This window comes from Chelon labrosus (assembly GCF_963514085.1).
Source record: "Chelon labrosus genome assembly, chromosome: 22".
Lineage (NCBI taxonomy): Eukaryota > Metazoa > Chordata > Actinopteri > Mugiliformes > Mugilidae > Chelon > Chelon labrosus.
This window is the reverse complement of record NC_140355.1, coordinates 12,312,587-12,339,001: the sequence shown is the minus strand read 5'-3', so window position 1 is coordinate 12,339,001 and position 26,415 is coordinate 12,312,587. Positions and strand designations below refer to the sequence as shown.

General features: G+C 40.9%; 3 protein-coding genes across 3 annotated transcripts; 2 read left to right on the top strand and 1 right to left on the bottom strand.

Annotated features, from left to right (window-relative positions):
* Positions 1 to 2,517: 2,517 nt before the first annotated feature.
* srsf9 (serine and arginine rich splicing factor 9) lies at positions 2,518 to 8,086 on the bottom strand. Its single transcript, XM_084571958.1, has 4 exons — positions 5,558 to 8,086; positions 5,198 to 5,376; positions 3,489 to 3,661; positions 2,518 to 3,403 (listed from the first exon to the last, which is right to left on the bottom strand). Exons 1-4 carry the CDS (start codon positions 5,713 to 5,715, stop codon positions 3,179 to 3,181), a joined length of 735 nt encoding a protein of 244 aa, XP_084428084.1. The 5' UTR covers positions 5,716 to 8,086; the 3' UTR covers positions 2,518 to 3,178.
* A 2,148-nt stretch (positions 8,087 to 10,234) lies between these two features.
* Positions 10,235 to 20,576, top strand: LOC311508224 (proline dehydrogenase 1, mitochondrial-like). The gene is made up of 14 exons (XM_084572916.1): positions 10,235 to 10,665; positions 10,848 to 11,056; positions 12,451 to 12,485; positions 13,097 to 13,246; positions 13,413 to 13,477; positions 13,981 to 14,097; positions 14,243 to 14,322; positions 14,449 to 14,530; positions 15,283 to 15,375; positions 15,571 to 15,717; positions 16,061 to 16,236; positions 16,325 to 16,423; positions 16,705 to 16,793; positions 18,278 to 20,576. Exons 1-14 carry the CDS (start codon positions 10,333 to 10,335, stop codon positions 18,466 to 18,468), a joined length of 1,866 nt encoding a protein of 621 aa, XP_084429042.1. The 5' UTR covers positions 10,235 to 10,332; the 3' UTR covers positions 18,469 to 20,576.
* A 2,641-nt stretch (positions 20,577 to 23,217) lies between these two features.
* On the top strand, positions 23,218 to 26,138 carry LOC311507460 (galactosylceramide sulfotransferase-like; the record flags this gene model as incomplete). Its single annotated transcript, XM_084571799.1, has 2 exons — positions 23,218 to 23,330; positions 23,408 to 26,138. The coding sequence occupies 2 exons, from the start codon at positions 23,218 to 23,220 to the stop codon at positions 24,567 to 24,569; spliced, it is 1,275 nt and encodes a 424-aa protein (XP_084427925.1). The 3' UTR covers positions 24,570 to 26,138.
* Positions 26,139 to 26,415: the final 277 nt, after the last annotated feature.

The window sequence follows — 26,415 nt, the reverse complement described above, 5'->3', positions numbered from 1 at the left end:
TGAGTTTGTGCCCAGGACACAGCCTCCGGCATGATGGGTTCCCCCTCAGTTAATAACTTGAAAGAGCAGCCAACTTGTGCTCAGTTTGATCTGGTGCCCTCTAGTTCCTTGGGGGGTGTTCACATAGCTACAGTGAACGCGTAAACTCAACACTCAAGAGTTAATGTACTGTACTGCAGTGAAGGTCAGACTTGTCAACCACATCTGCTAGGAAAATGTGAAGCCGTCGCAGAGTTTTCACAGCCGGGTAGAAACCAGATGATCAACGTTTCACAGTTAAATGAAAAGTTGAGTGGTCGCCGGCGGTTTGTAGCCGTGTAGATAAGGTTTGCGGCGCAGATTTTGAGATATTTTCTGTTGCTAATCCACTGTAACTGAGGTGAATGGTGTGTCCTTTGTTCAGCCTTGCTGCAACATTTAATTTCAGCATGGCTTTCCCGCAACAAACGTCTTGGAGCCCTCTTCTGGGATACAGTACTTCCAAAGAAATCCCAAGAATGTCTGCTGCTCTGATCTGTTTGGGTTTAGCTGAATATCTCAAAATCTCAGCAGGTAAACACCACTCTACACAGCCAGATACCAACCGGGGTACAGTCAGAAAACATGTTTTTAAGTGGTGCCACTTACTAAATAGCCAAAACACATCCGCCTTTGGTTCAATGTGGCTTGAACTCCAGTGTTTTGCTACCACAGCTAATGTGTCTCCATATGTTCTTCTAAAACATGAGTATTGCTGTTTGTGTATTGCTGTTTGTTGTCAGAAGATTTGCAGTATAATGTGTGTTAAAAAAGACTTACTGTACAAAAAAATATAAAAAACAACTAAGCTAGTACATATTTATTAAATGCAATACAATGTCTGTATATGGGCTTAGTCTGATTATAACGAAAAGAAAGGTCAAAGTACGCCATCGGAAATAAATATATTTTTTATTTTTTTCTGTGTCTTCTAAAATGGTCACTAAGTATAATTAATTTATTGTGTATTAAAAATCTTATATTTTGCATCCCATGTGTCTTGTTGTCTGTATTTTCCAGGAAATGAATTAACTTTATCACAGTTATAATCATATAAATATATAAATAAATGTAAATTTTAGACACATAAATCATATATTTGAAAGCTCCGGTGCCTTTTTTTTTTGTCCACTTTGGGTGCACCTCGCCTTATCAGAGGTTACTATGACATTTCAGCAGGCTGTCCAGTAAATAAGAGAGCATGTTCCTCTAGTCTGAGAACTACATTCCCTCTACCTACTGCTGCACTGTCAGATTTTTCTCAACGCGCATGTGGACATGTTAGAGTTGTTTCAAGACAAATTTAAAAGTAATTTGTATCTTTCCAATAATCTGAGCTCATAGATTGAACCACTGACGTTTCAGTGATTTACTGGCAATAGCAAACTGCCTCATATTCAGTCATGGAGACGAGAATCCTTTAATCTTTCACATGGATTGCATTTCAACCACATCGTATCCTAGGATTAAGGTTGAATATACACTGCCTGGCCAGAAAAAACGTCACACACTCTAATATTTCGTTGGACCGCCATTAGCTTTGATTACAGCACACATTCAGCGTGGCATTGTTTCAATAAGCTTCTCCAATGTCACTAGATTTATTTCCATCCAGTGTTGCATTCATTTTTCACCAAGATCTTGTATTGATGATGGGAGAGTCTGACCACCGCACAAAGCCTTCTCCAGCACATCCTAAAGATTCTCAATGGGGTTAAGGTCTGGACTCTGTGGTGGCCAATCCATGTGTGAAAATGATGTGTCATGCTCCCTGAACCACTCTTTCACAATTTGTGCCCGATGAATCCTGGCATCGTCATCTTGGAATATGCCCGTGAACATCAGGGAAGAAAAAATCCGTTGATGGAATAACCTGGTCATTGAGTATATTCAGACAGTCAGCTGACCTCATTCTTTGGACACGTAATGATGCTGAACCTAGACCTGAGCAACTGCAGCAACCCCAGATCATAGCACCGCCCCCACAGGCTTCTACAGTAGACACTAGGCATGATGGGTGCATCACTTCATCTACCTCTCTTCTTACCCTGATGCAATGGTTCCCCACTATCCTTCCAGTTTTTAATAATGCGTTGTTCTTAACCCAATTTTAGTAGTTTCTACAATCTCCTTAGATGTTTTCTCTGCTTGATGCATGCCAATGATTTGACCCTTCTCAAACAGACTAACATCTTTACCACAAGCACGAGACGTGTCTTTCAACATGGTTGTTTAAGAAATGAGAAGCTACTCATTGCATCAGTTGAGGGTAAATAACTTGTTGCAAGCTGAGAGTTTGGACAAAGTTGTCTCAAGCTGCTTTATACCCTTTGGTTAAAACCTTGAATGAAGTTTTTTTAAATGTAGTCGCATCACACGTGTTGGTTTTATAACAGTTTGTTTCAGAATAGATCATGGAATCGTGTTTAAATTGAAGCAAGCTTCAGTTTATATTTCTCAAATGTATTCAACGGTTTTTAGGCTAAGGAATGAAAACTGTCGCAGCAAAAGTTTGCCTTTTATTGGTAAAGAAAAAACAGCAACGTCAGAGATGCATACAAATTACACTCCACCTACAGGCCACCTCAGTCAGCAATTCACACGTTTAAAAAGAAAGACAGGTGAGGCTCATGGTCAGCATGTGTCACTACTCTAAAAGGCTCACTAATTTTACGATACGGATCAGCTTCACAGGTTCTTATATTGGAAATAACTTCATATTCAAAGCTACGGAAATGTGACACACAAAAAGGAAAATTTTGTTAATTTAAGAAGCAGTTTGACCATTTAACTTGATAGTTGCAGAATTGTGTAATTACTTTTGGACAATATATCATTAACTTGTGTTACATGACAACCCAGGATTTCTTTATAAAAGAAACATCCAATGTGTTATACAACGGTCGAATGCAGCTATCAATCTTAGAAAAACAAAATGACAAGAATCCTGTTTCCAGATAACACATGGGCGCGTAAAAAACAGAGGGAAAAATGATTTAAGGCTGTGGGGAGGAGCAGGTTGTTCAGAGGTTTCTGACAATGGAATGTATATCAAGAAATATCAACATAGTGTGAGGAGGCCTGGGGTTACAAAAAAAAGAAGATAAAATTCAGAATTACAAAAATTTTCCTCAAATTCATCAATAACTGGCGAGCCTTTCTACCGATAATGACGTGGTGGTGGGCTATGGTGCGGCGGAGCGTGCCTCCTGGGGGGTGGACTGTGCCGCGACATGGCGTGGCGGGGCGGAGACTGGTAGCGTGAAGGTGGCGATCCTCTGTTATGGTAGGGAGGAGGAGAATAGCGACCCCTGGATCTGGATCGCGACCGGCTATAGTTAGGAGTGCCCCTCTCTTCATAGACGCGGATGTAAGCGGTCTCACCCTGCAAAAGAAACGTTCATGACATTTCCGCCTTCCACCGACTAAAGGTAAAGAACAACTAAATAATCAACACCGTCGGGACTCACCTGATGTGAACGGAACTCGGTCCGGTCCAGTCTGCGCAATGCGTACTCCATGTCCTCTCTGCGGAGAAACTCCACTACGCCTTCACCATCTCGCTGCACATCTGCAAAGCAAACGTCCCCTGCTTCGCGCATGTGATCCTTCAGATCCTGCCAGCTCCCACTTGGTGGTAAACCTGGAATGTGGAGGGAAAAAAAAAACAAACAAACAATGTGACTGGGGGGTAAATTTAGTGCCCCTATTTTAATTGCCTCCCATTAAACCTGAAATCATTGCAGTGACAGATTTTATTGTTTGTCCTAGGGTTTTTATGAGGTCTGATATTAATGCCAATTTAAAGTGAAGCAAGATGCAAATAGATGGAGAAGTAGGTTTGGGTTTTGCTCACAAATGTGTATATTTAGGTATATAGCAGGATCTCCAGGATAAAAGAGATGGTCTGTCTGAACTGCATCACAACAAGCCACTGAACTACTTTGTGTCTGGCAGGTTATTAGGGCAGTGCTGATTGGGCCTCCAGTGCAAAGATAAGCATTTAATTAAGAGTTGGGAATGCTTAAATGGACAGAAACCTTTACTGTCACTAAGAAAAAAACTATTTATTTTGCTTTTGAAGTCTCTAGAGAGGTATAACTCTACCCACTTTGATGGCCAAAGAGAGCCTCGCTGATAAAAGAGGCGGTAAATATATTTAAATGAAAGTGTTTTAGGCAAATTACTGTAACTCTACTGTGCTGTAATATGAGCAGTTCAGACAGGCAACTAAATGAAACCTTAGAAGGATTCTGTGTTAAATATGCAGTCTGCTTATATGGGTCGTGTAAACATTACATTACAATATAATACAATTAATGGTACATAAAATTACACCTACCAGTAACTATAGCCCGGTGTTTGGGATTATTCAGCCAACATGACCGGTTTCAGTATACTCTTTAGTTTTTCATGACTTTAGGAGCAGACTTGACCTCATCCATTTGAGCCCTTTGACCTCCAGTCCGCCATGAGAAAGAGAAATACGCATCTGCCTATGCCTCATGAAATCCTCTACTAGTTCCCTTGTCCTCCAGTCCGCCACGAGAAAGCGAGAAAGGAATCTTTCTACGACTCATGACGTCCTCTACTAGTTCCCTTGTCTTCCAGTCCGCCACGAGGAAGAAAGGTATTTTTCTACGACTCACGACGTCCTCTACTAGTTCCCTTGTCCTCCAGTCCGCCACGAGAAAGAGAGAAAGGTATCTGCCTATGCCCCATGACGTCCTCTACTAGTTCCCTTGTCTTCCAGTCCGCCGCGAGAAAGAAAGGTATTTTTCTACGACTCATGATGTCCTCTACTAGTTCCCTTGTTCCCTCGTCCTCCAGTCCGCCATGAGAAAGAGAGAAATGTATCTGTCTATGCCTCATGACGTCCTCTACTAGTTCCCTTGTCCTCCAGTCCGCCGTGAGAAAGAGAGAAATGTATCTGTCTATGCCTCATGACGTCCTCTACTAGTTCCCTTGTCCTCCAGTCCGCCATGAGAGAGAAACATATCTGCCTACGACTAATGACGTCCATCTACTTGTCCATTTGTCCTCGAGTCCGCCATGAGAAAGTGAGAAACACATCTGCCTACGGCGCCTATGTCCACCTTCCTACCAGTCGCCTTGACTTCCAGGCTGCACCGGGAGAGAGATAAATTCTAACCGGCTACGACTCATGAGCTACACCTACCAGTCACTAGGACCCGGAATTCAGATCTTCGAGTTGGGGGTCCAAACCTTCCTCTAGGTCCTCCTCCACCGCCCCCCATTGGACCAGATTTCGCACCAGAGGATCGAGGATATTCAACACGGAGCTTGGAATCCCCATATCCATATCCATTCCTTCCATAAACGGCATCGTCTGCATCCCTAAGAGAAGAGAGCAAAGAACTCCTTACCAAAGTACGCCTAGCGGACATAGGTTGGATAGGCTGTCTCCATCTATCCCTTGCTGGCAGTCACTGGAGATGATATTATACCACAAAATTTAAGGTGTCCAACAAGGGGAATGTGATTCGACTTGGCAAAAAACCTTTCCAAAAAAACTCACCGTGGGTCTTCAAATCTGATGAAGGCAAAAGGGATCGTGCCTCTATTGTTCTTTAATTCAATTTCACGGATTTTTCCATATTTGTAGAAGAGATCCTCAATGTCTCTCTCCTGAACGTCCATGGGAAGATTCCCCACGTAGATCCGGCCTTCGGACATGACGGTGGTGGTGGTGGTGGTGGAGTGGATGGCACTGCTGACACAGAATGGGGGGGCACCTGCAGACTTTAAGATCACGTCTTGCTTTCACAAATAGCTGTGGGATTGGTCCTTATCCTATTCCTAGATCCAATCCAAAACTCCAAAAAAAATAAATCTTTAAACGGGGGATGCGGCCATGACAGTAGTAAATGACGAGTTTTTGACGAGAAAAATGGCACAGGACCTCGGATCCAAGCCTGAAAACTTTAAAACACAGGGTAATGAATGTCCAACAATCTTAATAAACTGTTTCATATTGTGCTAGTGAAGCTTAAACTATAAGAATCACATGAAGACACCCAATCTGCTTAAATACCCATTACTTCACTCCCTTTTCCTAGCTTGATATTAGCTCAAAATTCTCACATAGTCTGGCTAACATTAATGCTAAACTGGTAATGTCTTTTCTTTAAAAAAACAAGATAATATGTGTATGTAACAAATGTTACTCATAAATATTCAGGGTTCCCACTCCTGACCTGAAATTATTTTCCAGGACTTTTTCAGCTGCTACAGAGACAAGTTATCATGTCATACACTAATACATTCCCCTGTCCCGCTCATTCTTTGGAATGATACTAGCGACACTGGCACTTTTCAACTTACCGTAGTCCCGAGTTTTGTCTCTAGGCGCGGGGTCTGAAAAGTCGCTAAAGCCAGAAATTCTCTGCTAAAGCTAGTGACAAAATCAAATTTGATTTGCTGGTAGTGTCACGTGGGGCGGTGCGCTGACTAGAAGCAGAGAAACTCTGTGCCTTATGTTGCCCAGAAGACATGCATGCGCATAACATTTAACCCGTTTGCATTTGGTCAGAAGGCAGGGGGAGGATAAATAATTTTCTAATTTTCCATATGTTTTCCATGACTGGAAAATTGGTCAATCATTTTCCAGGTTTTCCAGGATGCGTGGGAACCCTGATATTTTAGCAAAAAACAAAGCGCCCATTCAATATAGTTTTGGTAGATTTATATGACTTTTGTAAGAGATCTGCGTTGCTAGATCTTGCGAAGAGTGTGGACAGGTCTCGAACAACTTCTCTAATTGCAGCGAATAGGTTGAGCACCTACTACGAGTCTCGCATAAGAGGCAGGCTAGAGGTGAAACCCACGTGACACAGATATTCACCATTAAGCCCCATCTACATGTGCAGGATGTCATCATTGTCCCATGCTTTGAAGATCGCAGCTGTTCGGTAGTGGACGTTCCAGGCGCTGGTTCTCTAGCTTACCCTCTTGTATATTTTCCACGTTCCAAGTGTGAAGATAAGCATATTGGTGGTGTACGGAGGGAGATGGCTACAACTCGCTGAATTTTATTAACATGACACACAGACACAAGAAGAGGCTAGCAGCGATGTACCAAGAAGAGACTATGAGACATGCATTATGCGTATTTTGCAGCTGTAAGTTTTGGAACGAGGAAGAGAAGCCTGTCTGAGATAAGATTTTTTTAAGTCCAGCTGTAACACTGATAAGAAGAGACGGGTAACAAAAAAAATATAAAACATGTGTTTAGTTTAATAACTGGTGACCCTCGCAAACTAGTCATGCCCTTTTCATATAATGATTGATCCTGTATGCAGCCTCTAATCTGGAAACATGTGCATTTTAAACTGCGTTTATCGTTTTAAAAGTGCAAAATTATATAATTAGCTGCAATATTATAAATAAAAATTATATAAAAAGTTGCGTTGTACATAAATATATTATATATACACACAATTCTTTGTTTTTTCTTTTTCAAAACTCCTCAAGACATTTCCGGGGCCTTGATGATCCCGTCTAGTCACACACTTGCTGAACAGACTAAACCTGTTTGCTGCCTCACAGGAAAAAATAAATAAATCACATTTTGATAATTCATTGTAAAATATAATTTGCTGGAATATCGGAAAAATCTCCTGGTTAATACATCTGAGCATTAATAAAATAGCAACACTAAATGCAAAGGAAGGTGGCTGCAAATCATTCACCTTTATGTTGCACTTCAATAAAACGTTGGGGCTACGGCTAAGTAGCTCGCGGCCGTGTGGCTAGCGTTAGCTAACGACCGTTGCTAACGGAAAGAAAGCGATTTCTAACGTGCACCGTTGATATGCAACCACGTAACACCAACGGCTCGACCGGACAGCACAACGGTCGTGTGGTTTGAACGTTAACGACAGCTTGATACAAACAACAGCGGTAGTGACACCAGGTCAGTCTCTTTGTTGATAATGTAAGGTCGGCTCTTTCGATTTCGGCTAAGACCCAGGGATATATTTCACACTTTAACATAGCACCAAGGCAAATTACATATGTAAAAAAAAAAACAATACTTGAATTATTGTTAATTAACTGTGCAATTACCTTTCAAAGTAAGTGAAGAGGTCTTCTTTTGTAGACTTAATGCTACCGGTTAGCACACGGGGTTGCTTCCGTGGTAGTTAGCAGCCTTAACGAGCGGCTAGCTTCTTCTTCTACTCTCAATTTCCGGTAGACACCAAACAGCAGTGACGGCGGTTTTCGTCTTCTTTGCGGGTGGTTAACAGTTATTTCGCACAATACCGCCACCAGTTGGTAAGAAGTGTCAAGTCACTCTATTGATATTGCACATTTAAAAACAACAGTTGACCCAAAGTGCTTTCCACTCGGAGCAGATCAAAATCAGTTTAGATTAGATCAGACAGAATTAGCCATAGAGCAACCTCAAACCTAACTAAAAGCAAGAGAAAAGAGGAAACATTTTAGATTTAAAACAGTCGATAGTGGAGCAGGACTTTATGTGGGACAGAAGATGGAGCTTTGGAGCAGCAACTGAAAAACCCCAGTAACCTTTCGATTTAAGACAAGAATTAGGGACTGAGAGGAGTTGTTGTGAGGATGACCTTAGTGACCTGGGGGCAGAATATGGAATTAGCATGTCGGAAATGTATTGTGGAGCTAAACCATTTAGGCCTTTAAAACCAAATAGTAAGATTTTAACAGTCTCACAGCTGCATTTTTCACTAGCTGCAGCCGAGACAGGGTAGAATGGGTCAGCCCTGTATAAAAGGAGTTGCAGTAGTCAAGCTGGGAAGATTATATAACTGTTTCCAGGTCCTCCAGAGATAAAAATAAAATAAAATAAAATAAAATGGCTTTAATTTGGTGATGATTCTGAGCTGATAAAAACTTCCCTTCTCAACACAATTGACATGCCAGTTGCCGGTTGTACAGTTGCATGTTTAAAACTGGCAGGGACAACACCATTAGTTAAACAGCTATTAAGGCGGAATGATATCATGAGGGACAAAAGGTGGGCTTCATGTGAGAGACAACCGCAGACAGCTGCGAAGGTGACACAGGGTGAAACTGCTGGAGGTGGCCAGCTGGAAGAAGTGTAGATCAAAATATCTGTCTTACATATTAGAATAAACACACTCTTTTGCTTCATTTTGACAGTGTTGAGTGTTATAAAGCAATTGAAGGGAAAGCATGGGAATTATTTATGTTTGTATTAACAGGCGATAGAATAAAATTAGTTTTATAACAACACTGAAAATGAGCCTGAAATTAAACTATAACCAGTGACTATGACATACACTCCCCTCCAAAAGTATTGGAACAGTGAGGGAAAGATTAACACAAAGATTAACCTTTACCAAAGTGATGGAAAGGCTAAAGTTTGGAGAACAAAACGATCTGCTTATGATCCCAAACATACAAGCTCACCTGTGAAACACGGTGGCGGCAATGCCATGGCTTGGGCTTGCATGCTGTGACAGGCTCATTAATCTTCATTGATGATGTAGTAACACATGATAGCAGCAGCAAAATGAACTGGAAAAAAAATAAATAAAATCTGCTAATTTAAAGAAAGATGCAACCAAACTGATTGGGAGATCCTTCACCATGCTGCAAGATAATGACCCAAAACACACTGCCAAAACAACAAAGGAGTTCATCGGGAGCAAAAAGCGGATGGTTTTAAACTGGTCAAGTCAGTCTCCAGACTTAAACCCTAAAGAGCATGCATTTTACCTGCTGAAGAGGAGACTGAAAGGAGTAACCGCCCAAAACAAACAATTGAAAGGGGCTGCATTGCAAGCTTGGAAAAGCCTCACAAAAGAATGCAAATGTTTGGTGATGTCAATAGGTTGCATGCAAAGGATTTGCAACTAAATACTTAGTCTTATTAAATTTAATTTGTTTTAAATCTGTCTGTTCCAATACCTTTGCTTGCCTAAATATTTGGTGTTCTGTTACACATAATGATAAGTATCAGATCCAGGTGTAAATACCTGGAAGTAAAAGCTGAAACGCTCATCTCTTGTCTCATATTCTCCTTTTGATGTAAAACCCAAATGTTTTCGGTCTACAGCAAAAATAAAGGAATTTGCCTCGCTACAATACTTTTGGAGGGGAGTGTATAACATGAGTTCGCGCGTGATGCCTAACAACGTGACGTGAGAAGGAGGGAGGCCACGCCCCCCTGCGTGACATGACATCCTCCTATGTGCAGAGGGAGCACGTTTATTACGAAACATCAGTACCGGCTTGAAGAGGATCGGCTCTCGGTCTGTGGTCTTCTAAGCTCAGAAAGGAAAGGACACCATGTCGTACACTAAGTTTGCAGCAGCCCTCGTCAGGGCGAACTCCGGCAATATCAGGAAAATAAGCGTTTCACCTGCGAGATGTCGGTCAACAGTCGCATCCACCAAGAGCCAGGAAGAGAAAGAGATGGATGGGTGCCCCGTGGTGGAAGCTGTGCCGGTTGAACTCATTAGTCAGACCAAAAGTGCTGCAAACGCACCGCTGAAGAAGATCCACATCGACTTCGACAACACCGAGGAAGCCTACAAAAGCAAAGGTAACGTGGAACTGCTCCGAAGTCTGCTGGTATTCAAACTCTGCACCATTGACTTCCTCGTTGAAAAGAACAAAGAGGTGAGTTGATCTTTTCTCAAACGTGTAATAACAAAAACATTGTTTTTATATTTATTTAAAAATGCATAAATACATACATTAAAAGGGATTTATTTTAAACGTATAAAGTATTTAAAATAGCATTTAAAAATCAAAGTCATGTAATTAACTACATGACAACTTCTTCCCCTCCTGTCTTTCAGCTGATGGACCTAAGTAAGAAGTTTCTTGGTCAGCGGATGTTTGAGAAGATGATGAAGATGACCTTCTATGGTCAGTTTGTGGCGGGGGAAGACCACAACTCCATCAAACCGTTAATCCAGAAGAACCAGGCCTTCGGTGTGGGGGCAGTTTTGGACTACAGCGTGGAAGAAGACTTGACTCAAGAGGAGGCAGAGAAGAAGGAAATGGAGTAAGTAATGATCACATGTGACAGAGCCGACTGAAATTCATAAAGTGCAGCACGAGTTATGTTTATGAGTATCACCCTGTATGGTGTCACATATTGTGGGCACAGCGGCTCCACTTCAGTGTTTGTTTCTGGTCTGGTCTGATCCCATGCCTGACGACAATGAAACCTGGAAATCAGAAGGACCTTGAAGAGGCCATGTATAGAGAGAGCCATTCACAATGCCCCTATCCATGCATGGTTGTAATAGGAGACACATTCTGAGAGCAGCAGTTACATAAATAAATAAAAAATGCAGCAACGTATATATTCATACACATATGTAGTAACAGCATCTTTATAACAGGTCCAGTAAGAATTTGTTCTAATATGAACTGTTAGATTTATATTTACCTGCCAGATCAAAGTTTACACCAAAGCATTAAAGGCATTTGAGTCATGAGGCTCTCCACATGAAGAGTTCATACTGTACATATTATATGGGCCCCAGCACTTTATGTCCTTGGCTCTTCCAATAGGTTATACCAACTATTGTACAGATTTAGAATATAGCGTCTGTATTTGAAGTATAAGTTATACGTCTGTTTTTTTATCACTTCAGGTAAATACTCTGTGATCTTTGACCCATGTCCATATCATATGTCTGCGAAATATCTTTTAGCTCCTTTATTTACATTCAGAAGATAGTGTGCAAAATATTCGACTGGGCTGTACTTTGAGGTCAGTTCATTGTTATCTTATCACTTTAGGTATGGCTTCTGTTATACCTCTAATCTCTCATGTAATTTATAGTGTGACTCCCCCAGATAAACAGCCTACAATCAAAACCTAATGTGTTTTACTCCCAGCAGCAAAACAGTGCTTGTTCTCTATTGGTCAGCCAGGACAGACCCCTCTCCCGTGATTGGCTGAGCCAGTTATTCGGCTGGGGAGTGTGCCTCCTAAACAGGCTGCCAACCCTCCGCTCCGGAGGGTTGGCAGTCCTTGTGCTCAGTCCTTTCATGATCCCCAGCGCACACAAGGAAGTGTTATGTAATGCCCCTTGAAGGAATTTACCACATTTGGGATTGTTTCACCGAGCACGAATGTACACATGCTGAAACTAAACACTATGTATGCTCTGGTTGAGATTAAGATTGTATCTATCCATAGAAGGAAATGGAAAAAAAAGGTCACCCTCATGACTGCATGGCAAGGTTTCAGCTGGACGGGTTAAACAAACACAATTAAAGGGTATCAAACTCTGATGTGTTCTTTTTTGCCATTGTGTCTGGTTAATTAATTAAAAAAATTAAAAAGGCCATGAGAAGTTATAAAACTGTGGACGCCATAATGTAAACTGCTATAATTAGACATTTTTTTGCTTTTTCTAATATCACTCCTTACTTCTTTTTCAGTTCATGTGTTTCTGAAGCAGAGAAAGAAAGTCCAGGTATGTACCTAAGGAAAAATGCAAATGTATTTAATGTTAATGCAACTTAACAGCTCCTGCACGCTTCATTGACTAAAGAACTGCAGTGCACTTAGGAGGTGGGGCTGAAGCACTTTCATATTCATTTCCCTCAGTTAGGCTCCAGTGTCAGGGTTGGTATTCATAGTCATGTGGCAATGTGGTCTTGCCCGGTTAGTTCTGGTTATATCTGGATCTAGTGTGGCCTGAAATGTCCAGTTCAGCAGGTCAACACTGACATAAAGCTTGGGCTCTGTTGGGGAGTTGGTGTGGGCTGTTTATTCTCAAATTAATTTAATAATTGATAATCTATAAAAGAGCCTATGAAGCATGTGGACGATGACACCATAAATCCCATTATAGAGTCACTTTTAAGCATAAAGGAAATTAAATATTATCTTGCATCCTGTCCCATATTTTTATTTTTTTTTTTACAGTATGCTGTAAAGTCTGAATGTTGTGTCTTATCTCAGTAAGGGAAATGTAATAAAACTATCACTGATATATATAGCTCCAAATTAATAATTATCTATCAAGATATAACTTTCTTTCAAAATATGTTAAAAGCTAAAACAAATTGCTTGCCACTTCAGGTGCTGATCATCGTGAGAAGAAGTACAAGGCCCATCGCCAGTTTGGGGACAGGCGTGGCGGAGTTATCAGTGCTCGCACCTACTTCTATGCAGATGAGGCCAAATGTGACAACCAGATGGAGACATTTATAAACTGCATTAAAGCCTCTGGTAAGTAAATAATATATTAGTAAGACTTTGTTTTTTTTTACAGTGACAAAATGTTTTAACTGTTGTCTAAAGGCAATATCAATTACAGAATGCATTTAAACGAAAATACAATTATGCAACATCAACATAACACACAGTAACACATAAAGTTTGTTATCAATTTTAGGTGGAGCTTCGTCTGATGGATTTTCCGCCATTAAAATGACTGCACTGGGACGTCCTCAGTTCCTTGTAAGATAATCTTCATGGCTTTAATATTAACAGGGAGTTTTATTCGTTTGGCAATAGCATTTCTGCACGAACAAGTGACAAGGAAATGAACCACATTTCAGTGTGGCGCTCCTCCTGCTGCCATCTTGCAAGTGCTTGACTTTAACGAACTCCAAGCTAATTCAAAAATTAGCAAAGAAGCAGAAATGCATTATTGAGGAGGAGTGCTGACGACTATATTTATGTTCTAAATTTGGGTATTTTAACTTCATGTGGATTGACTCGCTTTTGGTGTTAGCCATCAAGTGGCCATTTAAGGAACTGCAGTTTGTAGCACTTGAGCATTGGCTTCAATTGACAGTTAGCTTCAAGGTTAGCACTTGATTAATACTGAGATAAAAGGTGCAATTCTCTCTAAATCAATTATTGACATCACAATATGTATTATGCATGTTATTTCCTTTCTATAAAGATTATAAATACAATATTCTAACTTCATAATATATTGTTCTGTCTTCAAACAGCTCCAGTTTTCAGAAGTCCTGGTTAAATGGAGACAGTTCTTTAACACACTTGCAGCACTACAGGGCAAATCTGAAATGATGGTACTGGAACAGAAGTTGGAGCTGGAACAACTCAAGGTGTGTCCGGCCTTCAGAAATGCCTAATGCAGGTTCATGCATGCTCATGCAGCGCTGTTGTCTTAAAGGTGTTAGGTGGCATTCAAGCCTTTTTGACTTTCTGTGCCACTGGATTTTTTTTAATCGTTGAAATGTTTCCTTGTAGAAAAGTCTAACTCAGCTGGGCGTTGGAGCCAAAGATGACATTGAGAACTGGTTTACAGGAGAGAAGCTGGGCCTATCAGGGTAGGGCATGCGCTCAGTTGTGCAAGAATCTTTACTTCTGATTAATCTGTGTCCAAGATATAACTTTAAAATACTCCATAATGTAATACTCTGCATTTTAATTTATTTTTCACATCTTATTTTCAGAGCTATTGATCTGCTCGACTGGAACAGTTTAATAAACGACACAACAAAAATCTCAAATCTGCTTATGGTGCCAAATGTTGAGGTGAGTCATATTGATCTTTAGTGGTTTGACTTGGAAAGGGGACGGGACAATAAATTGACTGCCGCTATCTCAAGAGGTTAAAAGTTGTTTGTGTACGATCGTTAATGGCCGTCTGGCACCTTGTCGGTTCACTTTTTTCTGTGGAATGTGCAAAACACAGAGAAAGCCTGAAAATAATCTTCAAAAGATACCCTTCTCCAGAGGTGACACACACACACAGTGAGGTCCATATATGTTTGGACTATGTGTTTTTTGTCAGTTTAGATGTTTTACAAAAAATATTCAAGTCTCAACCCCTGAAAATAGTGGACTGCATGTAAAAATTGTTGTAATTCCTACACCTTTCCTTCTATTTGGATATAAATAAAGAGTCTGCACTTAAAGCCTTTATTAAACAACTGGAACCTGATCACCAGTTGAAACGGTTTTTAATTTCCAGACATTGAGGTATGAATGTGTTACCTGTTCCTGAACACAACATACCTGATGCCTAAAATGATCAGGGATTTGTAACTGTAAGTTTAATGATGTAGTAATAATAATAAAAAAGAAACAGCAGGGCAGAAACAGACTTGGAACCAGTCTTGGATCTTTTCCATCCATTTTTTCCATCAAGATAATACGTCTGATTAATGAAAAACATGACATTTTGTGGGACTAAGCAAAACTAGATCACAGAAATGGAACACAGGACAAAATGCTAGGGGCAAGCAAGTGATTGAAAAAAAAAATTGTGTGTTTTGGTTGTGTAGACGGGCCACCTGGAACCTTTACTGAACAAATTCACATCTGAGGAGGAGAGGCAGATGAAGAGGATGCTGCAGAGAGTGGACGTTCTGGCCAAGGTGAGCGAACCAAATAAAAAATATGTAGTTTTTTATTGATTAAACATATTTGTTAGAGGAAACACAGAAACCTCGTTCATTTAAGGATCATGGAAATTAAGTTAATTAGAAATGCCTTCTTTGGTCTTGTGCACAAGATTGTAGGAATAGGAAGATATTCCTTATTAAAATACGGTTAAATGCTCTGTGCTACAGTATGCCATGGAGCATGGGGTGAGGCTGATGGTGGACGCCGAACAGACGTACTTCCAGCCGGCCATTAGTCGACTGACGCTGGAAATGCAGAGAAAATTCAACAGAGAGAAGCCGGTGATTTTCAACACTTATCAGTGTTACCTCAAGGTGAGACTGCAGCACGTTACAGCTAAGCCTGACAATTTATGACTGATATGTCATATTTATATCAACTGACAAACAGCAATGTTGCATCACCGTGTAACAAGTCTCTTACTCTGTATTTGCTTGAATGTTTGTTTTCAGCTTTGTGAAATGTAGCCCGATCCAGCAATATTGTACTTCTTTTTCCCAATAATCTGTTGTTTTCTTTTAATTATGAGAAAAGTCCTAATTATATTGTAACATCAAACATTTTCTTTCTTTAGTGAATGCTCTTTTGTCACAGCCATATTAGAAAAGCATTGTGGACACATAACAAATGGTTTATTTTCTTTTTAATGTTAATTAGGATGCCTATGACAACGTGACCATGGACGTTGAGCTGTCTCGCCGAGAGGGCTGGTACTTTGGCGCCAAACTCGTCCGTGGAGCTTACATGTACCAAGAGAGAGCCAGGGCAGAGGAGATCGGCTACGAAGATCCAATAAACCCAGACTACGAGGCCACTAACAGGATGTATCACAAGTAAGTCTTGATTCATTATTTTCGAGGCCTTTCGTGATTCAGCTGAGAAACGCACGAATCCTGACCATCTGAATTGTTGTTTGTCCAGGTGTTTGGAATACGTGCTGGAGGAAATTGAACACAGCAGGAAGGCGAACGTCATGGTCGCGACTCACAACGAGGACACAGTGAAATTCACTCTGGATAAGTACGTTCTGTTTTTCTCAGTCCTGCGTGAAAGAAGCTAATGGCCTGTACTAAGTGCAGACTTTGCACATACAAAAGATGTAAAGCTCTCATTCATAAAGGATTAACCCTAATGGCTAACCATGATGCCTGTGGTATCGCTTTAATTAAAACATATCCTTTGCACACTTTCCAAAGCGGTTATAGGATTTGCAGAGATTGTGACATCAATGGTGGAACACCTCGCCGCGGTATTGATTGCATAACAGCCCTCTAACATGCGTCACCCTGTTTTTCTTTCAGGATGAACGAGATGGGCCTTTCACCCGCTGAGAACAAAGTTTACTTTGGACAGCTGCTGGGCATGTGTGACCAGATCAGCTTCCCGCTTGGTATGTCCCACTCAGCTCGTTTACTAGGAGCAAACAGAATGTTACAGAATCACGGGGTCTTACATCAAACGGTCATGTGGCGGCTGAAACATAGAACCTACACATGTCAGCTTTTCTATAATCAGACGGCTGCTGACCCCGAGACATGGTCTCTGCAATCTGTAGATATGTTGAGAGCAAACACTCCCAAGTTCTCAGAGTCCTCAACTGTCGAGCAACCGAATGTTATGACAGACTGTCTTGATGGAGGGCATGCTATCAGTCTGAACACATCACCTCCCAAAATCCTGTGGCTGCTATCAGACATAATACTGTGTAAATAATGTACAGTTTTCTTGGATATTAATGTTCTAGACCACGGGTAACTGAGACACAAACATTAAGTTCAAAACAGGGAGAAAGGCTTTAAGCTCTTTATTATTATTTTATAAATGTGCACTGCTGCTTAAACAGTGGTGCAAGAATGTGGTTTACTGCAGATAAATAGTGGGGGATAATGTAGCTTTTATTACTCAACGGAGACATAACGACTCGTTTAACCTTGTGATATCACCACTGACGTGATACGTGATATCACCCACGCCGTTTTCTTTGCACACCAGTGTAACCTTAACCTTCAGACTTGACAAAAAAATCGAATTTATCATTTATTTGTTCATTTTATTGCGCTTTCCTCTGTTTGACATTACTTGAAGTTATAACATATTGAAGATTTATTATTTAAACAAGATCTCAAGACTGGAAGACAAAATTCATAAAATGTGTAATAGAATTTTTTTTTTTTTGAATTTTTTTGAATTTTTTTCATTTTTTTTTCATTTTTTTTAATGTAAGTAATCAACTGGAGAAGTTTCATGGTAATATGATATACTATGTACTGTTAATTAGTTTTTCCACACACATTTTGTTTTACAGAAGAAATATATATACCTTTTATTATTATTTGATTTTTTGTGACTTAGGGATTTAGGGGCGGAAAAAAATATTCTTATGATAAAAACACTATTAAGTTTAGATTTTAAAAAATTGGCAATAAAGTCAAACAAATACATTGGTGCCTGGCCTTATCCAACCCTCACACATTCTGTTCTGGAAATGTGTTTAATTAGATAATCCTTCTAAGCAAACTTCTAATAAAAAAGATAATTGTCTTGAGTAAGTAATATAGTGGGTTGTTATATGTGTACAGTGTTTATAATTATTTCTGAATTTAAAATAGACATTGCTTTAATATACTGCGCCAATATTTGTTAACCAAACAAATATTGAGCGAGTTTGGACAGTTTGTTCCTCAGTTATATCTACCTTGTTAACTTTACCACTCATATTAAACAGCATATCAACTGTATTACGTCTTGTAACCATTCTGGCTGTTTCTCTGCTACATGTCAGTCATGACGATGAATGCACGCACGGTGGAGACAGCGGACGTCGTTTCTTTTTTTTTTTTAAAACTGGCATCTTGTGCTTTGTGTTGAAAACAGGTCAAGCAGGTTTTCCAGTCTACAAGTATGTCCCTTATGGTCCCGTCAATGAGGTGATTCCCTATCTGTCTCGGCGTGCTCAAGAGAACCGCGGCTTCATGAAGGGATCCCAGAGAGAGCGCAGCCTGCTGTGGAAGGAGCTGAAGCGTAGGCTGCTGGGCGGGCAGGTTTTCTATAAGCCCGTCTACTGAGTCACGAGACCCTAACTCCGATGTGTCTGTAAGCATTCCACTGTCTGTAATGTATCACTACCAGCTAGCTCCTCCCTATAGTGGAAAATTAATGTCTTTTCTATGGGCTGCTAGCCTGCACAGGAAGAATTTATTACAGACTGGCCTCAGTAATGTGGATTGTGAGATGGATTTATTCTTCTTTTCGAAGTTAATGTAATGAAGAGCAGCTTAAAGGGATACTTATAATAGAAATGGGCTTGTACGTGGTATTTACTTGTAGTCATGGTGGCACGAAAAACCACCACAGAAGCCAAGCAATGAACGACCAGTCCAACCAGATTTGATCCAACCTTGTTTTATATTTAGAACATTATCAGTCTTTCTGACCAGGAGTGGAAGGAGACAGTAGATCAGTGTGACGACTGCTCGTACTCTTATCTGCGTCTCCGAACCATTTGTTCTATGCACTGTGCATTAATTGTGGAAAAGAAAATAACTGTCCCTTTAAAGCACCATCCTACTATACAACGCAGCAATGCACACGCTGCTGTCTGTCTCTAAATCAGCATTAGTTTATTTAAAAAATTAGCTGGCTGTGTGATCCCGGCAATAATTTGTGCAAAAAAACCCCCAAAAAACATAAAGACGGACCGTGTTTCTAAATGATAATCTATTCTGATAATCAGCGTGGTGGTATGATTGAATACCAAAGGTGGCCTACTTGTACATAAAAGCTGTCATTTGCTTTTTAATAATTAAAGGGCCTTATGGATGTTTTTAACTAGATTCATTGCAAGCAATCAGCTACTGTACAACTATTATTTTTTTTTCTGTGTGTATTTAACCCCCCTTAAAGGGGGATTGTAAATTGTTTTAATCAGTATATTTATTGCTGATATTATGTTTGCCAACTTTAGTGCAGTGGAGTAACTTTAAATGCATCAAAGTGTCATTGGTTTGTAAAAAGATATATATTTATGTGTCTGGTTTTGAGTCACGAACTGTTGAAAGGGCTGTGTCACGTTTCAGACGATTATCATTTCAGTCTCTCACGATCCTCGCACATTGATGTCCCCGAGACAAAAAGCAGATAAAACGCAAACCTTTACTGTGGATTCACGCAAGCCAGCTAAACCACCTGTTCTTTAGAAGTGACTGTTTGCAGTAGCTAACTTGCATTTCGTGTCTGACTAAGCAAACACCAAACAGAGCGGCTCGGCGTGATCCATTTCAAGAATCAGTCACGCTTCAGGCGGTTCCATTGTTTACACGTGCCAGATGGTCCTACCTAAAATTTTCTGTGAGGTCAAGAACATCTTCTGGTTATTCAACACGCACAGCAGCAGGTGTTCAAAGCTGGATCTGTTATGACCTATGTCCCAGAATGTTCCCAAAACACGCCACGGGCTGCTGCTCAGATTTTTCGTGGAAACTTCACCCAATACATCTTAAGTAGCCTATGATCGTTGCATAATCTGCCTGGGCGGTGAAACTGCCTGTGGCTGTACTGTAGAGAAGATTTTTACGAAGACTGGTTATGTCAGATCATGTGGTTTCAGTGTCATCCTCTGAAAGGCCGTGGTTGGTTGAATAGAATCATAGAAAGCATAGCATAGAAAACTTGAAAAGAAATCCAGATCTGAAAATGTCATACCTACCTGAACCTTTGTAGCTGATGTTGGGGTTATTGTGTATTACACTATAGTAATGTAGACATACATAACATTACGAGTGACAATAGCGTATAACAATGCTGCCATTATTGACCTGTGGCTCCTCTTTTGATTTGAGATCAGTTATTAATGCAGTAATGCTTCAATATGTGCTTTAATTTGTTGTGTTTCAAGTTTTTTTTCTGTGTTTCAGTAGAGAACATTTTGTACACTTGTAAAAATATGTGGGATTGTAGATTAATACAATAAAATCCAGTTCATGTAAGAAGACACCCCTTTCTTTCGTCATTCAAAGTTATGCAAACTGCAGCCTCTGTCAGTGTCGTCATCCCGACTGGACAGATGCGGCTCCGCTCTTATCTCTCGCTGGAGTGGATCATCTGAACGTGCTCTGACGTATTCAGATATCAGTACCAAACTGCGGTTGACCTGAACTGAAACAGATGATTCATTCACAGCCAAAGGTAAAGTCAACAGCCGAGGCAGCACCTGAGCCCAGATGCCTGGAGACTGAAGAAAAACAGTCCGCCCACAGCGCCCAGTGCCCAGTGCCCAGTGCGCAGCTGGTTTGCACAGTATTGATATCACTGTGATAAGGTCGGTGTACATTAGACCCACATTAGAGATCTGATTAATTAAGTTCCCATATTTTACCGCCATACTTTACAGGCTGTGGACACATGTGCTGACCAAAACTGCAATATAAATGACTATACAGCAGCCAACTGATGTATAGTCTATAGCAGGTGATCGGAGTGAGCTGTTTTAATCACAGCAACGAAAATATGTTGGCAATCAACCAGCGTTCTTATAACTAGACCAACAAGTTACAACAGCAAGTTAATCTGTAAATAACCTGTGCATCTACCCTCTCTGATCTCTGCTGCCTTTTAGATGGTTAAACGTAGGCAAATGAAGCCACTCGGCTGAGACCTGGGTGGTGAGCGTTGCAGCAAATCAAACCTGGCAAAGGTGTGCAGTGAAAATAGTTTCACTTTAAGGGAAACCGCGTTTGAACCGTTTATACAATGGTCGAGATATGAATAAAGGTGTGGTCCTTTACTTTGTGGGGCAAAATTTGCTTTCAAACAAACCACCAGCGGCCATATTACTTTTAAGAACACAATGATGGCACAATTTGAATAAGGCTCCACTTACAGGAGCGCCTTTCACATTTACCTCTGGGATTTTACATCTTTTAGATTTGCTGTTATTAGAGGTGTGTCCTTCGACGTCTTTTTTTTACAAACCAATTCAAACCCCCGTGGGAGGAGAGTTTACACATGACTTCCTTCCATCCTCCCAGCCACCAATAAGATGCCTCTTCTGGGAGTGTGCACAGCACGCTGAACAACAGAGACTGATTTCTTTGAATCAGCCTGGCACTCCTAATGGTCTCATCTCCAGGTAGGCTGCTTGTTTTTATTTTTTCTACAAATACTTCCACACCCTGCATTGTTTGCCATGCCGTTCATGGTCTGATAGGGTTTTGCTAGTCAAAGGAAGACATCTTCCATTCGCGTAGGCCTTGATCAAATTAAATTCCTGTCATTGTTTAAGTTCATTTTCACAAGACATGAACGACTTGGACGTATTCTCAGCAAATGTATCAAGTGGATGATTATCGGTTGGTAAGATAAGAAATCAGAGCAGAGGTCTGAACATACACACCTGCTCACATGATGCCACCAGCCTAAATTTACTGGGAATGGTTTTGCTTTTCTTTTGGAATTCGTATGTCTGTTTCATTCAAGCAGCTATTATGCTCTGCTGTCCTTTCTCCTGTTTGTTGGAAAGGAAATTTAAGAACCACAAACATGTTTGAAGTGTCAACATGGGGGCTGCGTGTTTTATTTGACCGTAAGAATGATGCAGCAGATTTTAATCTTTCCTCTTTCACAGTTTATCAAATGGATCTTCTTTTAAACCTCGTCTTTGACGATAATAAATGTGATCACTAATGTTTAATTTAAACAGGCCGGGCCTGCCGTGTTTGCAAATCCCACTGACATAGTTGCTTCGAGGGATTTGGTAACGGGGAAACTGGTTGCCTTGCAAAAACTGCTGCGGGGCATAAATGTTTATGAGTATCATGCAGCTGCTCTATGGTTCAATGAGAACACAACACTCATAGAGGATTCACATCCAGCAGGCGGTGAACGGAAGCCTTTTATTGTTCACTGACTTGAATTTATACTTCCGTTGAATAATGTTGGGAGATAGAACATGATGATAACTTGTTAAATCAAATGAACTTAATTTCCATACATTCACCGATCAGCCACAACATTAAAACCACTGACAGGAGAAGTAAATAACATTGACCATCTTGTGACAATTCAATGTTCTGCTGGGAGACTTTCGGACATGGCATTCACGTGGATGTTACTTAGACATGTACCACCGATCCCATAGCAATGACACTCCTTGATGGCAGCAGCCATCCCCAGCAGGATGCAGCCTGACACAGACACACACACAAAAATGGTTTAGGAACAACTTTAAAAAAAAACACGAAAAACAGCACAAGGTGTTGACCTGGCCTCCAGATTCACTAGATCCCAAACTGATCAAGTATCTGTGGAACAACCTTGATCCACAGAGGCCCCTCCCCTCAACCCATAGGACCCCAAGGCCCCCACTAACAACATTCTGTTATCAGACACCGCAGGACACCCTCAGAAGATCTATGTCCATTCTCTGATGAGTCACAACTGCTTTGGAGGCACAAGGGAGACCTACACAATATTAGGTCATAATGTTATGCCTGATCGTTGTATATGTATAAGGAATTTGTTCTCTACATTTAACCATCCAAGTGAGTACACTTGGAGCAGTAGGCAGCCATGCACAGAGTCCGGAGAGCAGTTTAGGGATTTAGGTGCTTTTGCTCAAGGCACCTCAGCTGTAGACAAAGAGGGGAGATTGAACCAGTGACCTCAGGGCCTCAAAGCTGTTCCTTTCTAGCCTCCAGACCGCAGCTTCCCTACTTGTGTGCACTGAAAGTAGAAATCGTGGGGATCCAAATAAATAAATAAATGAATTAATGTGTATGCTCTTGAATTTTATTTTTAGGTATCCTTTTGGACTAATGATGAAAGGAAGAAAGTGCATGTCCGTAATACGAGGGATGATTCCCTGGGTTTTGTTGCCCAACATCATCCTGGTGCTGTACTGCTTGGCAAACCCAAGACAAGTGGACATCAGGTAAATATTTAAAACAAGAGCATTGTTTTCTTATGATACGTTGGCATAAAATATCATAGAATATGCTGTGTTTGCAGGGGCCCCCAAGAAGACACGTGTCCTCACAGCACTGCTAAATCATTCAGTTCACCCAAGCCTCATCAAAGCACAAAAACCCAGTCAGAGGAGTGCTCGCCCAGAGTGAACATCATGTTCATGAAGACCCATAAAACTGCCAGCAGCACCATCCTCAACATCCTCTTCAGATTTGGAGAAAAGCACAAGCTCAGGTTTGCGTTCCCCGACCGTCGCAATGACTTTTTCTACCCGTCACCTTTCCTGTGCTCCCAGGTGAAGGACTACAGGCCCGGAGAGTGTTTCAACATCGTTTGCAACCACATGCGGTTTAATCAACAAGAAGTAGCTAAGCTTCTGCCTCAAGACGCCATGTACATCACCATCTTGCGTGACCCCGTGGATCTCTTTGAGTCAGCCTTCCATTACTACCACAGAGCGGTTCCCTTCACGTGGAGGATCAACGGAGAGAACAAACTGGAAGAGTTTCTGAACAATCCTCGGGCCTTCTACAGTCCAGAGGCTTACAACTCATTCTACCTGAAGAATTTGCTCTTTTTTGACTTCGGTTTGGACAACAACCTCGAGGCTGATGATCCCCGCGTGATGAGAGACATTCATAACTTATCGAAACATTTCCATCTGGTCCTCATCGCGGAATATTTTGAAGAGTCTCTTATTTTGTTGAGGGATTTACTCTGCTGGAGCACGGAGGACATCCTGTATTTTAAGCTTAACGCTCGCAGGAGCTCATCCGTGTCTCGACTGAACCCGGAGATGAGAGCCAAAGCTTTGCAGTGGAACGGGGCTGACTGGAGACTCTATCAGCACTTCAACGCTACCTTCTGGGCCAGAATAGAGGCTTACGGAAGAGAAAGAATGAAGCAGGAGGTTAACCAGCTGAGGAGAAGAAATGCTGAGATGAAGGCCACCTGTATTGAAGGTGGAGGTGCAGTCGAAGCCCAGAAGATTCAGGACAGACATTTCCTGCCCTGGCAGCCAGTTGGAGAGGCCTCCATAATGGGCTACAACATGAAGAAAGATATAGATCCCAAATTCAGGACGATTTGTGAGAAAATGCTCACACCTGAAATTCAGTACTTGTCAGATTTGGGTGTGAGCCTGTGGGTTACCAGACTATGGGGATGGTTACAAGATAAAATCACTGAGTGCTTTTATAACTGAACTTGAGTTAGAAACGTGTGCTACACTGAAATGATGCCATTGATCCTGCAGCATGTCTACACGGTGCCAACGTTTAACATTAACAAATGGTTTTACTTATTTAAGTACAGTTTTCAATTTTTAATCTGAAGGAAAATACTTGTTTGTGACATACCACAAAAGAAGAAACAAAATGTTCATCGCTTTCACAATGGCAGAAAGATGGGCCCCAGATAGAGAAACACACGTGTACCACAACTATGTAGAAAATGTTAACAATGTCCACGTGTCATTAACAGCACTGATGTTGTATCTAAAGACTGAGGCTGCCTCCATGGCTGAGTTAAATGATAAATGTTTCTACAATGTTGAGCGAAGTTTCCTAGATTTTCTACTGCAAAGATTTTATGTATGTTTTAGGCAGCGGGCTCCTATGGGAGGGTTGTGGAGTATTGTTGATGCACTGAGGAGCCTTTATTTATTTATGGAGTTTATGGTAGTCATTGCAAAATATGCTTTCTACAAACCCCTTCCTCCTTTTTTTTTTTTTTTTTTTCTACATAGAGCCCCAAACTATTGCTTGGTTTTTGTTCTCCGGTTCCAAGGCTCATAACACAAATTTTGTGAGCCCGGTGCCATTTTTTTTATTTGCCCTCTCAAAGCAAACCAGAGTGTGAGCCGTCACTGACTGCTGGATTGCTCTTGAAAGTGCAGGTCTCATTATGCAGTAGGACAAACAGTGTTGGTGTGCTCTCTAGAGGCCCAAGACTCAAGTGCAGTTGTTTGTCACAGCTGCGGCCTCTCCTGACCTCGTGTCAAAAGTTTACATGAGACGCCGTCATTGAACCGTACTGATTTGTACATTTTAACAGTAATAACGCTTAAGCAATCTTTTGTGACTTATCTTAGAATTAGTTTTGACTGAGAACTCTCAACCAAACCTCAGAGGTAGTCTTTTCATGCAGTGACAAATTTAAATCACCATATGTGTGAAAATTATTTACTATAAATGTCAAAGCCTACACAACTTTCTGGGGGTAGCGTGAGTCACTATGTACTATAATGTTTGTACTGTACAATATTTGAATTGTAGTAAAACAAGTGACTGGTGTCACTGAAATCTACCTGGAAGCCATTTTTTTTTTGTAAACATTAATATGATATGAATATTATTATTATGATAAACACTTTTGTCCGATGCATGCATGTTTGTTACAATGTAGTAGATGTTGGAGCTAATGGCAGCTGACAGTGCTCACATGTGTCTGCCCTGTTTGTGGGCCCCTCTACTGCTTGTCTATTTTTATCCTGAACTGTGTAATAAAGGAGAAGTGCTTAAAAAGCCAGTCTTGCAAAAAAAAATTACTGTTTATGACTCTGGTGATTTCAGTATGAACCCTTTCACAGTAATAGACTGCATTTCCAACACCCACCATGATTGGTTCATGTTATTTAGCGCATGTGATGTGTAGAAATACTACAAAATTCTCTAGGCTGACGTACAAGTTCATTCCAGATCAGTTTTTCTCAGCAACATACATCAATCAGGCATAACATTATGACCACTGACAGGAGAAGTGAATGACATTGACCGTCTTGTGACAATACAATGTTCTGCTGGGAAACTTTTGGACCTGGCATTCATGTGGATGTTACTTAGACATGTACCCCCAGCAGCATACAGCCTGACACAGGCACACACACAAAAACTCTTTACGAACAACTTAAAAAAAAAAACATGAAAAACAGCACAAGGTGTTGACCTGGTCTCCCAAATTCACTAGATCCCAAACTGATCAAGTATCTGAGGGATGCACTGGAACATGGATGATCCACAGATACCTATTTCCAGGAGGCACAGGGGAGA